The sequence below is a fragment of the Amblyomma americanum genome, chromosome 6 (genome assembly GCF_052857255.1).
Source record: "Amblyomma americanum isolate KBUSLIRL-KWMA chromosome 6, ASM5285725v1, whole genome shotgun sequence".
Lineage (NCBI taxonomy): Eukaryota > Metazoa > Arthropoda > Arachnida > Ixodida > Ixodidae > Amblyomma > Amblyomma americanum.
The window spans coordinates 58111449-58121553 of NC_135502.1; the positions used below are offsets into that span (position 1 = coordinate 58111449).

At 50.1% G+C, this 10105-nt stretch overlaps 1 protein-coding gene across 1 annotated transcript; it reads left to right on the top strand.

Annotated features, from left to right (window-relative positions):
• The first annotated feature begins 261 nt into the window (after window positions 1-261).
• LOC144093538 (testicular acid phosphatase homolog) lies at window positions 262-1805 on the top strand. Its single transcript, XM_077627063.1, has one exon. The coding sequence runs from the start codon at window positions 549-551 to the stop codon at window positions 1716-1718; it is 1170 nt and encodes a 389-aa protein (XP_077483189.1). The 5' UTR covers window positions 262-548; the 3' UTR covers window positions 1719-1805.
• The last annotated feature ends 8300 nt before the right edge of the window (window positions 1806-10105 follow it).

Consider the following 10105-nt stretch of genomic DNA (forward strand, 5'->3'; position numbering starts at 1 on the left):
CTTATTGTTGACGTTTCACGCCAGCTCTGTATAGAATAAAAGCAGCTCTTTTTCGCGCTAACTTACCTTACCTTATCTTACGTTTCATACTCTGAGGCAATAAATCTCGCTTTAAAAAATGCTGCGATGTTACTTGCAAAAGAGGCGGCAAACACGCTGCAAAAAGGGAAGTATTGCCTCTCCTGTAATCTTATCTCGGGGACAAACCGCACCTAACGGAGTATAAAGATAGCGGCAGGCTGTCGACGGGCAATACACAGAACGGCCGATGAGGCTCGTCACAATGTGAACCTTGTCTTACGGGTCAAGCACGTGTACTTGCCGTGGCAACAACACCGGTACTGATACACACCGTGCTGCGGACATCGGAGTCGAGCACGAAGCCAGTCAGGGAAAAGCTGCCAGAGCTTGCCATGTCTCTGGCTATCTGAAGTGAGTACGCGCTGACGAGAAAGAGCTGACGAAGAGAAAGAAGACGGCGCATTTCGTATGGTGAAGAAAGAAGGTCGAATTCGCCTTGTAAACATTGCGTCCACCGACAAAGCGACATGCGGATTTTCCTCCTGCTGCTGCTACCGGCGACAGTGTTGGCCGACCCGGACTTCCATGATCTTCGACTTTCGCAACTGAGGCACGTGGTGGTCATCTTTCGCCACACCGATCGCGCGCCACTCACGACGTTCCCAGGCGATCCCAACAGGCACCATCGCTGGCCGCTGGGACTTGGCGAGCTGACGTCACGCGGTCGTGCCAACGCTTACGCCCTTGGAAGGTGGCTGCGAAACCGGTACGCCGACTACCTCACCGACAACCCGCGCGAAGTGTACGCGCGGAGCAGCCCCGTGCCGCGCTGCTTCGACACGGCGGCCCTGGTGCTGTACGGCCTCTACCCTGCCAACAGGGAGCAGAAAGAGTGGCGGCCCGACCAGACGTGGCAGCCGGTACCCGTTACGCGACTCCCCGACGGCGCCGACTTGTACGCGGCCGTCTGCATGCCGCGAGTGCGCGACGCGATGCGCACCCTCGTCACCCTGGAAGAACCGGCATCTCTCAGGAGCTCGTCGTCGGGGCCGACCCACTTTGGAACCCTCGGAAAGGTATTCAGATTCGTCGCGAAGATGACTAACCTCACCGGGGACGCGTCGTCTCAAAAGTTCATCGTTGTCGCCAAGATCGTGGATGCTATGTCTGTGGCGAGAGAGCACGGCTTGCCCTTGCCGACCTGGGCATCGAGATACTGGCGTGAGCTGCAATGGGCTAAGGACAAGGTGATGGAAGGATTTTCGAGGTCCCAGATGGACCACATGGGGGGCGCCCTGCTGAAGGACGTCTTTGCTAGGCTGAGGCCCGTGGAACAGCAGGCGCACTCGCTTATGCGCGGGGGCTCCGACTCGACCGAGGTACCTAGTAAGCTGACGTTAATGGCCTACCACGACATTAACATCGGTAGCATCCTGCTTGGTCTGAACGGGACTTTTGAAGAATGGCCTCCTTACGGAGCCGCGTTACTCTTGGAAATATTTACGCTAACCTCCACTGTAATGCCGGATCTTTACGTGAGAGTCCTGTACAAAGCTGGTGATGTTGTTTCCAACCTGGCATTACAAGGATGTAGCGAACCTTGTTCACTCGAACACTTTGGTGAGCTCCTCCAACGGAAGTTCAAACCAGTGTCTAGGACTGCCTGCGGCTGGAGCGACCAGCAACCTCTCCTTTGAAAACAAATTCTGTTCGTTTTTCACATTTATTTTTCGATTGCTTTTGCTAATAAATTCTGCCCAATTTAAAGGCGCTCTCTAAAAGAACTTTAGTCTACTCATTTTCTTGATGGCAAAAACAACCATTGCGCGGAAATGTATATAGTAACTTCATTGATGTGGCACTCCTTTTAGGCGTCTAACCTCTCGATCTCGCAGGTCCGGTAAAAACGTCCTTGCAAAACCTTTTCGCTCAGTTTTTTGGGGTACGCGCTGCGTGCGGGGTTAGGAAACACGTAGCTCTACTACGTTGGCCACATTGTCTCGGAAGAGACATCTTTCTCTAAACCCTGGGGCCAAAAGCGGGAACGACTTGTCCGCTTATGGAATACTGTTTATCCTGCAGGGTTTTCGCCGCTCCCATCTGCTCCTCAAGCTTTTCGGTGGGCTCGTTCAGCTCGGCTTCACTTAACAAGGCACTCTGAACTGAAGGACGAAATTGAAGTCTCGCCACAGTTCACGTCGTGCGGTGCATTTCCAACGAAGTATTTCTACCTTGCCCGGAGGTTTCCGGGCGAAACTTTCTTCTCCCTCACTTCGTTACTGTGTGCGCTCCATCTTAAACCACGGTTTAATACTGCACCTCAGGCCGCGAGCATACATCACATGCGACGGGGCGAGCGTAGGGGAAACAAAAAAGTGTCTAGGCTGGAGTTGCCTCTCGAAAGAAATTAACCGGTACCTTATTACAACTCCCCAGCAAAGGAGTCGGCCGCGTCGTCATCAGCGGAGTCTCTACCTGAAGCTCGGCGGCGAACGACGACTGCCCGAAGCGTTTTAATCAAGCCCCTGCTCCTCTACCCCTCTTCCGCCTTTCACCGCTTCACGGAAGACCCCGGCCTCGTTGGTCGGCTTTCTTTTCGGTGTTCCCCAGTGATTCCAAAGGCCCGTGGTAAATGGTCGCAAAATAAAGGGGGGACCGGAGGAGTGGAAGCACGGTCGAGCCCGACTCTCTTCCTCTTCTTCCCGAAACAGCAAAGCAAAAAGCGGGCAATAGGGAAAGAGGGGAGAAGAGGGCCAGGGGCAACAGCGACGAGCACTCGCACGAGGATGAGAAGCGCAGGGATTTTCCGGAGCTCGATCGGCCTCTCTTCCCTCTTGTCAGCGACAGGCGCGTAATTAAGTCGAATAGGGATGGCGCGGGCTACTGCTCCTCTGCAGCCATCTTGGTACAGTCGCAACTACAAGCCGGCCGGACCCGGGGCTGATAATCCCCTGGCACACGCCCTCGTCGCAGGCCAGCCCGTGCTCTTTCCGCTGATACCGCGGCGAAGCGGGGTGGACGAATCAACTGGCCATGGAGCTTCCCGCCAGGTGAAGCCGTCTAGCTCCGTGGTATCTTTCGGTGCTTAAGCCGCTGAATGCTTTAAGACTGCTTTATCTGTCTGGGTTAGTTGCTGTTATTATCTGTGGTTAAAGTGCTTTTTAAGCAGTAAGGAGAGTCATGACGCGATGGTTGCGTTGCCTGTCCGAGGAGGACATCCTGTTTCTTCGCTGCTGCAAGTGATTTCTATCACGGGGAATTGAGTTCGCGTCGTTTGAAACGCCACAGGGTGCTGTGTTGTCTGTAATCGAAGCGCGAGGCATGGGCTCTCGTTTAACTTATTAACTGTGGGATAGAAGTATGGAAAGAAAAGTAGCCCAAGCGAAGATAATCCATGCATTAGGGCCGCCTTGTTCGGAGCGTTTGCTCAAACTTGCTACCGAACAAAACTGAGATGAAAAAAATTGGGAAGCCCGAATGCGAACACAGAAATTAACTTTGGCTCAAGTTAATCGGGAGCGTCTCTCAGAAAACGCAAAAATTCTTCCCGTTAATTATTCTTCTGGCTATAGCGTATGACATAGCAATCATTGTTCTGTTCACACTTATTTGTGCGATAATTACTGGTATACATCAACTACTCTTACTAGCAAACAAGCAAACTTTGCCCATGCGGGACTTTTGAACGCACAGGACTTCCATATATAGTACCGAAATCAAAAGCATGGTAATTCTTCCGGGGGAAATATTGTTTCGAAAAAAATTAACATAAATTGGCGCAACAAAGCCAGCAGAATTTTCAAAAGCATTAAATCGAGAATTCCAACCCTACTGATGCGTACACGTATTCCTATTATACATGTGGTTGGAGAGAATCCGAAGTATATATATTGTCAACACCGATAAGGGTATATTTCAAGCACTGGCGCATCTTTGTCGGCACAGACAAGGTTCGTCTACGGTTATACAGCCGTCCTGAGGACGATGAGAGCAACTCCGTCGTTAAATTCTCAGCAAAAAATTACTTCTCTTGATGACGTTTTCCGGGCAACAAAATACCTATTTTTTGCCGAGAAAATTGGATTTAAGAATCTTCCCGCCAGTAAATTCTAACTCGCTACGAACTTACCGAAAAGGACGGATAAGCGCTATTTTGAAGTGAATGACGGCGTAGCGTACCCTCAGGGATCCACAAACAAAACCGGTGTCGACGTATACGTTTTACTTACGAAATAACCCGCATAAGAGCTCCTTTTTCTACGAGAGTGCTCTCTTTGTGATTAAAGCATGGTGTCCAATCGCTACAGGCTAACTCGTATTAGGGCGAGAGCACTATTCGTATGGGTCAACCCGTAGCAAGATCTTGCGATGTTTTTGCTATCACTGCCGACGGTGCCGCCATCCCACAACATCGTTTACGCTTCTAGCGCCGCCGCTTGTTCGATACTCTAACCCACACTGCGTCGCCGGCGCGCTCTGCCGTCCCCGCGACACAGTGCGTTTGGAACACATTATATGTTTATGACAGGATACCAACACTGAACTTTGGTTTGTGTGATGGCATTTGTCACTTCAGCAATCTTAACAGAAGCACGCTAAACGTTTTGAAGCACGTTTGGATCAAACCTGACCTGCACACACAGAAAGCTGTCTGACAGGTGACCAGAAGCGTATATACAAATCTTCCTTTTAGTCTTTTGGTGTCTCAGATAACACAAGAAAATAAAAAGTGAGCCGCGATGTGAGTAAAATCAAAGAAAAGCTAGACTAAGGAGCAGATGAGCTACAAATATAGTGAATTTTAACTGTCCTGGACACATGTATATGCAGTTGTAGTTATTCCTAATCTTTTTCTCGTTCCTCTCGAAACTCATTTTTTTTTACCATTCAGTCTTATGCAAGCAATCTCAACTTCATTCCTGCGCAGCATTTTTTATTGAAGCATTGTACACTTATTTTTTTATATCTAACTTTGCAATGAACTGCAATAAGTAAAATCGTGCAATTTGTTTTCTTACTGCTGCATTTTTTTTTCTCAGGAGAAGTCTATACAAAACCGATTGTTTTTCAAGATTCCGCAGTACGCAGTGGCAATTGGTCGTGTCATAATTAATTAGGTTTATGTCACAGCTCCTGTCTCTATGTGTATGGCAGCAAAAGTAATTTCATTTGCGATGAACTATAAATCAATGTTATGGCTGCTCGCTTAAGATGTATATGTAGTGCATTTTCTAAAAGTAAAAATAATTTGTTTCATTTGTTTTATCATTTTTATTGGGATAAAAACCGTGGTTCTTAAGACAGACAACTGATCTTCTGTTTCTATCTGCTATTACATTTTTTTTCCCCCGAAAAGGGGACTTGTCGCTTAACTCATCTTTTAAGCCTTACCGTGCCTCGAAAATGTCAGCGGAGCCCAGAGAGGACGCAAGAACGTTATTGGAGGGGCACCAATATAAACCACAAGTGGAAGAAAAAAACAGACAGTACCAGCGTTACATCGGTCTGTCTTCATCGACTTTTGTCTTGTGTTGGTACACTCTGGTACTGTCTCTCTTCCGCTTGCTTCTCGTATCGGTGCGCTACCGGTGCGCTACAAAAAAGCACCATGTCTCCGTGCTAGCTGGCCCAAATATCTGTCTCATTTTAGAGCGGAAGCTCTTCTTGGTGGCTCAGCCGCCTACCTTCGTGCATTATCGTTTATCTGGGCAGCAAGGCGTTTAACGATCTCTAGCTAATAGCACTGCATACATACTTGGTGAGCGATCTTGCGCCTTGAATAAAAATCAATTCCTGCCCTCTAATCGTACCCCTCAACCTGAGTCGGCAGGAAGTGTACATCAACGTGAGAACAAAAGTCCCTGTTAGGTTTTGCTTACAAAGGAAATTCTCGCTACTTTTAGTAACGCGAGAGTGTTAAGGCTGCCGTTGTGAACAAAATCCGGCGTCGTCGCTACAGTCGGCGTTGTGAGCGAAAAATGGGGTGGCGTAGGGTGGCCCGGGTGGCCACTTCCCGAAGAAGAAGCAACTTAGGTGGGCTACCTATGTCACGTGACCTTGTGGTATCATCACAACCTGCCCACCATGATAGATGGAAGTTAATGACCGACCGCGAAAGGTTGCTCGATAAGAGAAACTTGAGTCGCACAAGCCCCACCGGTGGCAGCACCTGCCATTGCAGGGCAGTGGCGCATCTCTTTACTGCTGCACCATTGCGCTGGGAGTGGTCCTATGAATGTAAACTTTAGAATGACCAATTCCGCTTATATGGGCATCAACTCATTAACGCTATCGCGTCACATCCTTAAGGCGAAGCTTGAGTGTCTGCTCCAATTTTTAATAGCCGGAACCAGGAGTACGCTGTCGTAGAATCGGAGCTCTCGCATCGCTTGGTTCGCCTTGTTTCCGATCTTCTTTAATCGGTCAAGCACGTGACGCTGATTTCTGGGAATCTCCTATCTCGACCGTCTCAAAGGGCAATTCCGCTTGCTTCGCTTGCCGCCTGCCGTGTCATCATTTTCCCGTTGGCTGCTCCGAACTAAAAAAACATGCACTCCCTCGCACACCCGTTAGCGCCACTTGATTTGTTTTTCTCGAGCGACGGCAACGAGTAGCCATTCATTAGGTAAGCAGCCCGGCGGGCATTGTCCCTTATCCGGCTGCGCAGAGGACTTAATCGGGCATCGCTTCCTGGGCGAGACAATGGACACGGCCGTCGAACGGAGATAACCGCGGGGCTTCCACTGGCTCCCATCTGGTCCCCCCCTATGCTTGCGCAGCATCCTTTCCACTCGCGCTTCTGAACAGCTGAGCCTGAGGGGACAATGTTTCTGCTAGCTCTGCGGCATGCTCAACGGCGTGCTCAATCACTGCCACGTCAAAGCGGTCGCCCGGCCTGTCCGGAGGAGATATAGGATTTTCCATCTATTGGGCAACAAAGGACGCGGTAGCGATAACGAGACAGCTTCCGACGGGGAACGCAACTGTTGCACAACGTACATTATTAACGTGCGGCGCGTACCGCTAGCTCCAGTGTGTGGCAACAAGTTACGGGAGTGCAACGGGCACGTACTAACCATTTCATTTGTTGCTATACGTTTGTTTTAGTATTATTTAAAGAAGGAGTTGCAAAAAAAACGCCAGCTGCTTCTGCAACTGCAGTGCAAGTGCTATTGCGTTTGCGTGAAATGTCCGCTTCCACCAAGGTAGCAATCCTTTCAAAGCGAAGTTAGGCGCACGTGACGTTAAACAAGTCTTCCACGAAACTGCCTTGTGCGCCAAGGCGCTCGAACAAAGACTGTGGCGAAAATTGCGCATTACGAAATTCAAGCGCGTTGCGAAAGCTCCTTCTCGACTGTTCAATCCGTGAGACCTGTGCGCCGAGGGACACGTCGCGCGTTGAATTTACGCGCCTCTTCGCCGACTCCCCGCGGCGTCGTTGCGCGCACTTGAAATGAGTGGAGCGACGGAATAGTTGGCCCGGCAACGAATTCTATAGCGTGCTTTGTTGAGTGGTTAGAAATTCGTAGCGCAGCTCAGCTAGACGTGCTGCATATTTTGCAGGATAAATTAAGCAAGTAACATGTTGCCAAGGTATTTCACTTTAACTCTTATTCCGTCCTCATAGAACGCGAGAACTTCTTGTAAACACTGTGTAATTTATAAAGCATGTACTGTCTCCCAGATTGACCAGTTCTGATATTTGATCACCCCTGACTTTTTTATGATCAGAACCAGCCATGCAGACGCAGTACTGTCCCCGTTGCAAACACATGTCAAGTTTAATGCCCAACAGTCGCCACCCTCGTGTATTTTTCTTACACGCAGATACGGTGGCGTTATTAATTTGCGCCAGCCTAAAATCCCCTCCTTCGCTGTGTTCACGATAACATGTCCGCTCTCGAATTGCCTTTTTCAACAGGGGAGAACGTAGACCCATTAAATAAAACCGGGGGTGTAAAAAAGCCAGATCCCGACATCTTCATTTCGAAGCCGTCTCGCTCCGCCATTTTCTGCTTGAAGGAAGTGCTCTGCGGCGACATCAGATGTGCCTCACGTTGGCCGTCAAGAAATCGTACAACACGTTCTATACTGGAGATGTACAGCAGTCGCGCGCAGCAATACTGGTAACGGTGGCCACGTCCGACTCCAGGCAAGCTTCTTTCTTTTTCTTTCTCTCTCTTTTTCTTTTTTCCTCGCTCATGACGCGGTGGGGCCAATCTTCTTCTCGACCCCACGGCCGCGCGGAACATTCGAAAAATGACGGGCGACAGCGTCGGTCGCGCAGCGGCCGGTGCGGCTTCTTTCTTGCTGAAGGAGAGGGGGGCACCGAACGACCATTGCCGCACGACCACAATGCTGCGTTTCGGCGCGCATTTTGGGGGACGTCTCGGTGCCTCGTTGTGTCCCCTCCCTTCCTCCTCCCTTCTTGGTCCTCCGCATTTGCTTGTCCCTCCTTTTCTTGTTCCATTACGCTTCCTCCTCCATCAGAGTAATCGGAGAGGGAGGCAGCTTTGATCACATCTGTCGTCTGCCGAGCCGTCGCAGAAACAGCAGCGAGGGGAACAGAGCAGCCGCGGAACCAGCGGCTCGTCGCAGGCGGGCATCAAGCAAAGCAGCGGCATGGCACGAGCGTAATGCTCCCGCGGAGCACGGTGATTTCCGCGTGATCTATGTACGAACATCGCACGTCCCTTTCCTCTCGTGTGTCTAGCGGGGTCTCCTAGACCGCCGCAATTCTTCTTGGGGCGACATCGGCAGCGTTGTGTCCCGCCTTCCTCACCCGCTTTCCCTCCCCCTTTGGCAGATGCCTATTTCTGGCTTCCCGCGTCCACTCTCAGAATCGCCACTGTGACCATCTGTTCGTTTTCGTTTTTTTTTTTCACTTACTGTATACGGTTTGTAAGGAAATTATTTTTGTTTCGTATCGGAGGCCTTTCAGCGCGCGGAAATTGTTGCGCACTGTGCAGCTCCCGACGTTCCTCTTAATTTGCTTTAGCCAGCATCGACAAAACTGTCATCACTGGAACAGAAGGAGTAAGACTACTCTTGTTTTTCCTGTTGACCAGCGGGACGCCTCTATTCCTCGAATTCGTTCGGCCATCTGCGTACGGGGCCGTTTTGACTTTCTTTTACTGATTCTGCACATTGCTTTGCCATTGCTCTGCCAACCCAGACGAAAGCTCCCCGCATAATTTAACACTTACAAAGAACATTTCTTTCGGGTGTGTACACGCGCGTTCCCTGAGATTATTGTAGAATTCTGTACCTTTCGGGTAACTTTCAAGGCCTCTGTTTCTCGCGAGTGGCGTAACACAAGCGCAGAAAGCGGGAACGAGATATTAGACAGTTTTAGCTGTGCGTATGCAAGTGCTTGCGTACGCAAAGCGCTAGTGACAAGACGTCAAAGCACATCAACGCTCGGTTGAAGCAAATTTCAGCCGTGATTACTGATAACTAGTGCGAGTGCATTGGGAGCCTTTTTTTGTTCCAAGAAGAAAAACTATGCAAACCGAAGAAAATGTAAGAACTGGCTAAAAGCTAGAAAACTGCTTCGCCAGGTGTCGTTGCTACGAGGAAAGCACACTGCATTCAGTTAGGCCTAGGAGCTTGAAAATCGCCAAATTATCTGAAAAACAGGGGCTAGTTATCACTTATATCGCGAGGTGTTGGCAAGAGTAGGCGAAATGAAAGCGAACCGCTACCACTTGAGCGAGCTATTGCGTCGGAGAATCCAGCGGCGACATGTATTTATTCCGAAGCGGGCGAGCAGGGCGCCGCCATCTTGTCAACGTTTGCGTACGCAAGCCACGCAAGCGCCGCAACGCAAAGTCCGCTGGCTAGCGTACGCACGCAAGACGCAAGGCTTGCGCTTGCGTTCTGCGCATGCGCACTACCGTCCCCGCAAACTCCTTGCGTACGCTAAGCCGTTGCGTACGCACAGCTAAAACTGTCTATTAGAGACATTTAGTATAGCGTATGAGCGCTTGCGTACGCTATACGCAAGCATTTAGCGGGAGGTAACAGAGGAGGTCGCACGACCACTTTTAGTTTATCGTATGCCAACCTGAACGCAACGATAGCG

Bases quoted from the DNA above. Each gene is read 5' to 3' on its own strand.
- LOC144093538 (XM_077627063.1), top strand. From the start codon at position 549: ATGCGGATTTTCCTCCTGCTGCTGCTACCGGCGACAGTGTTGGCCGAC.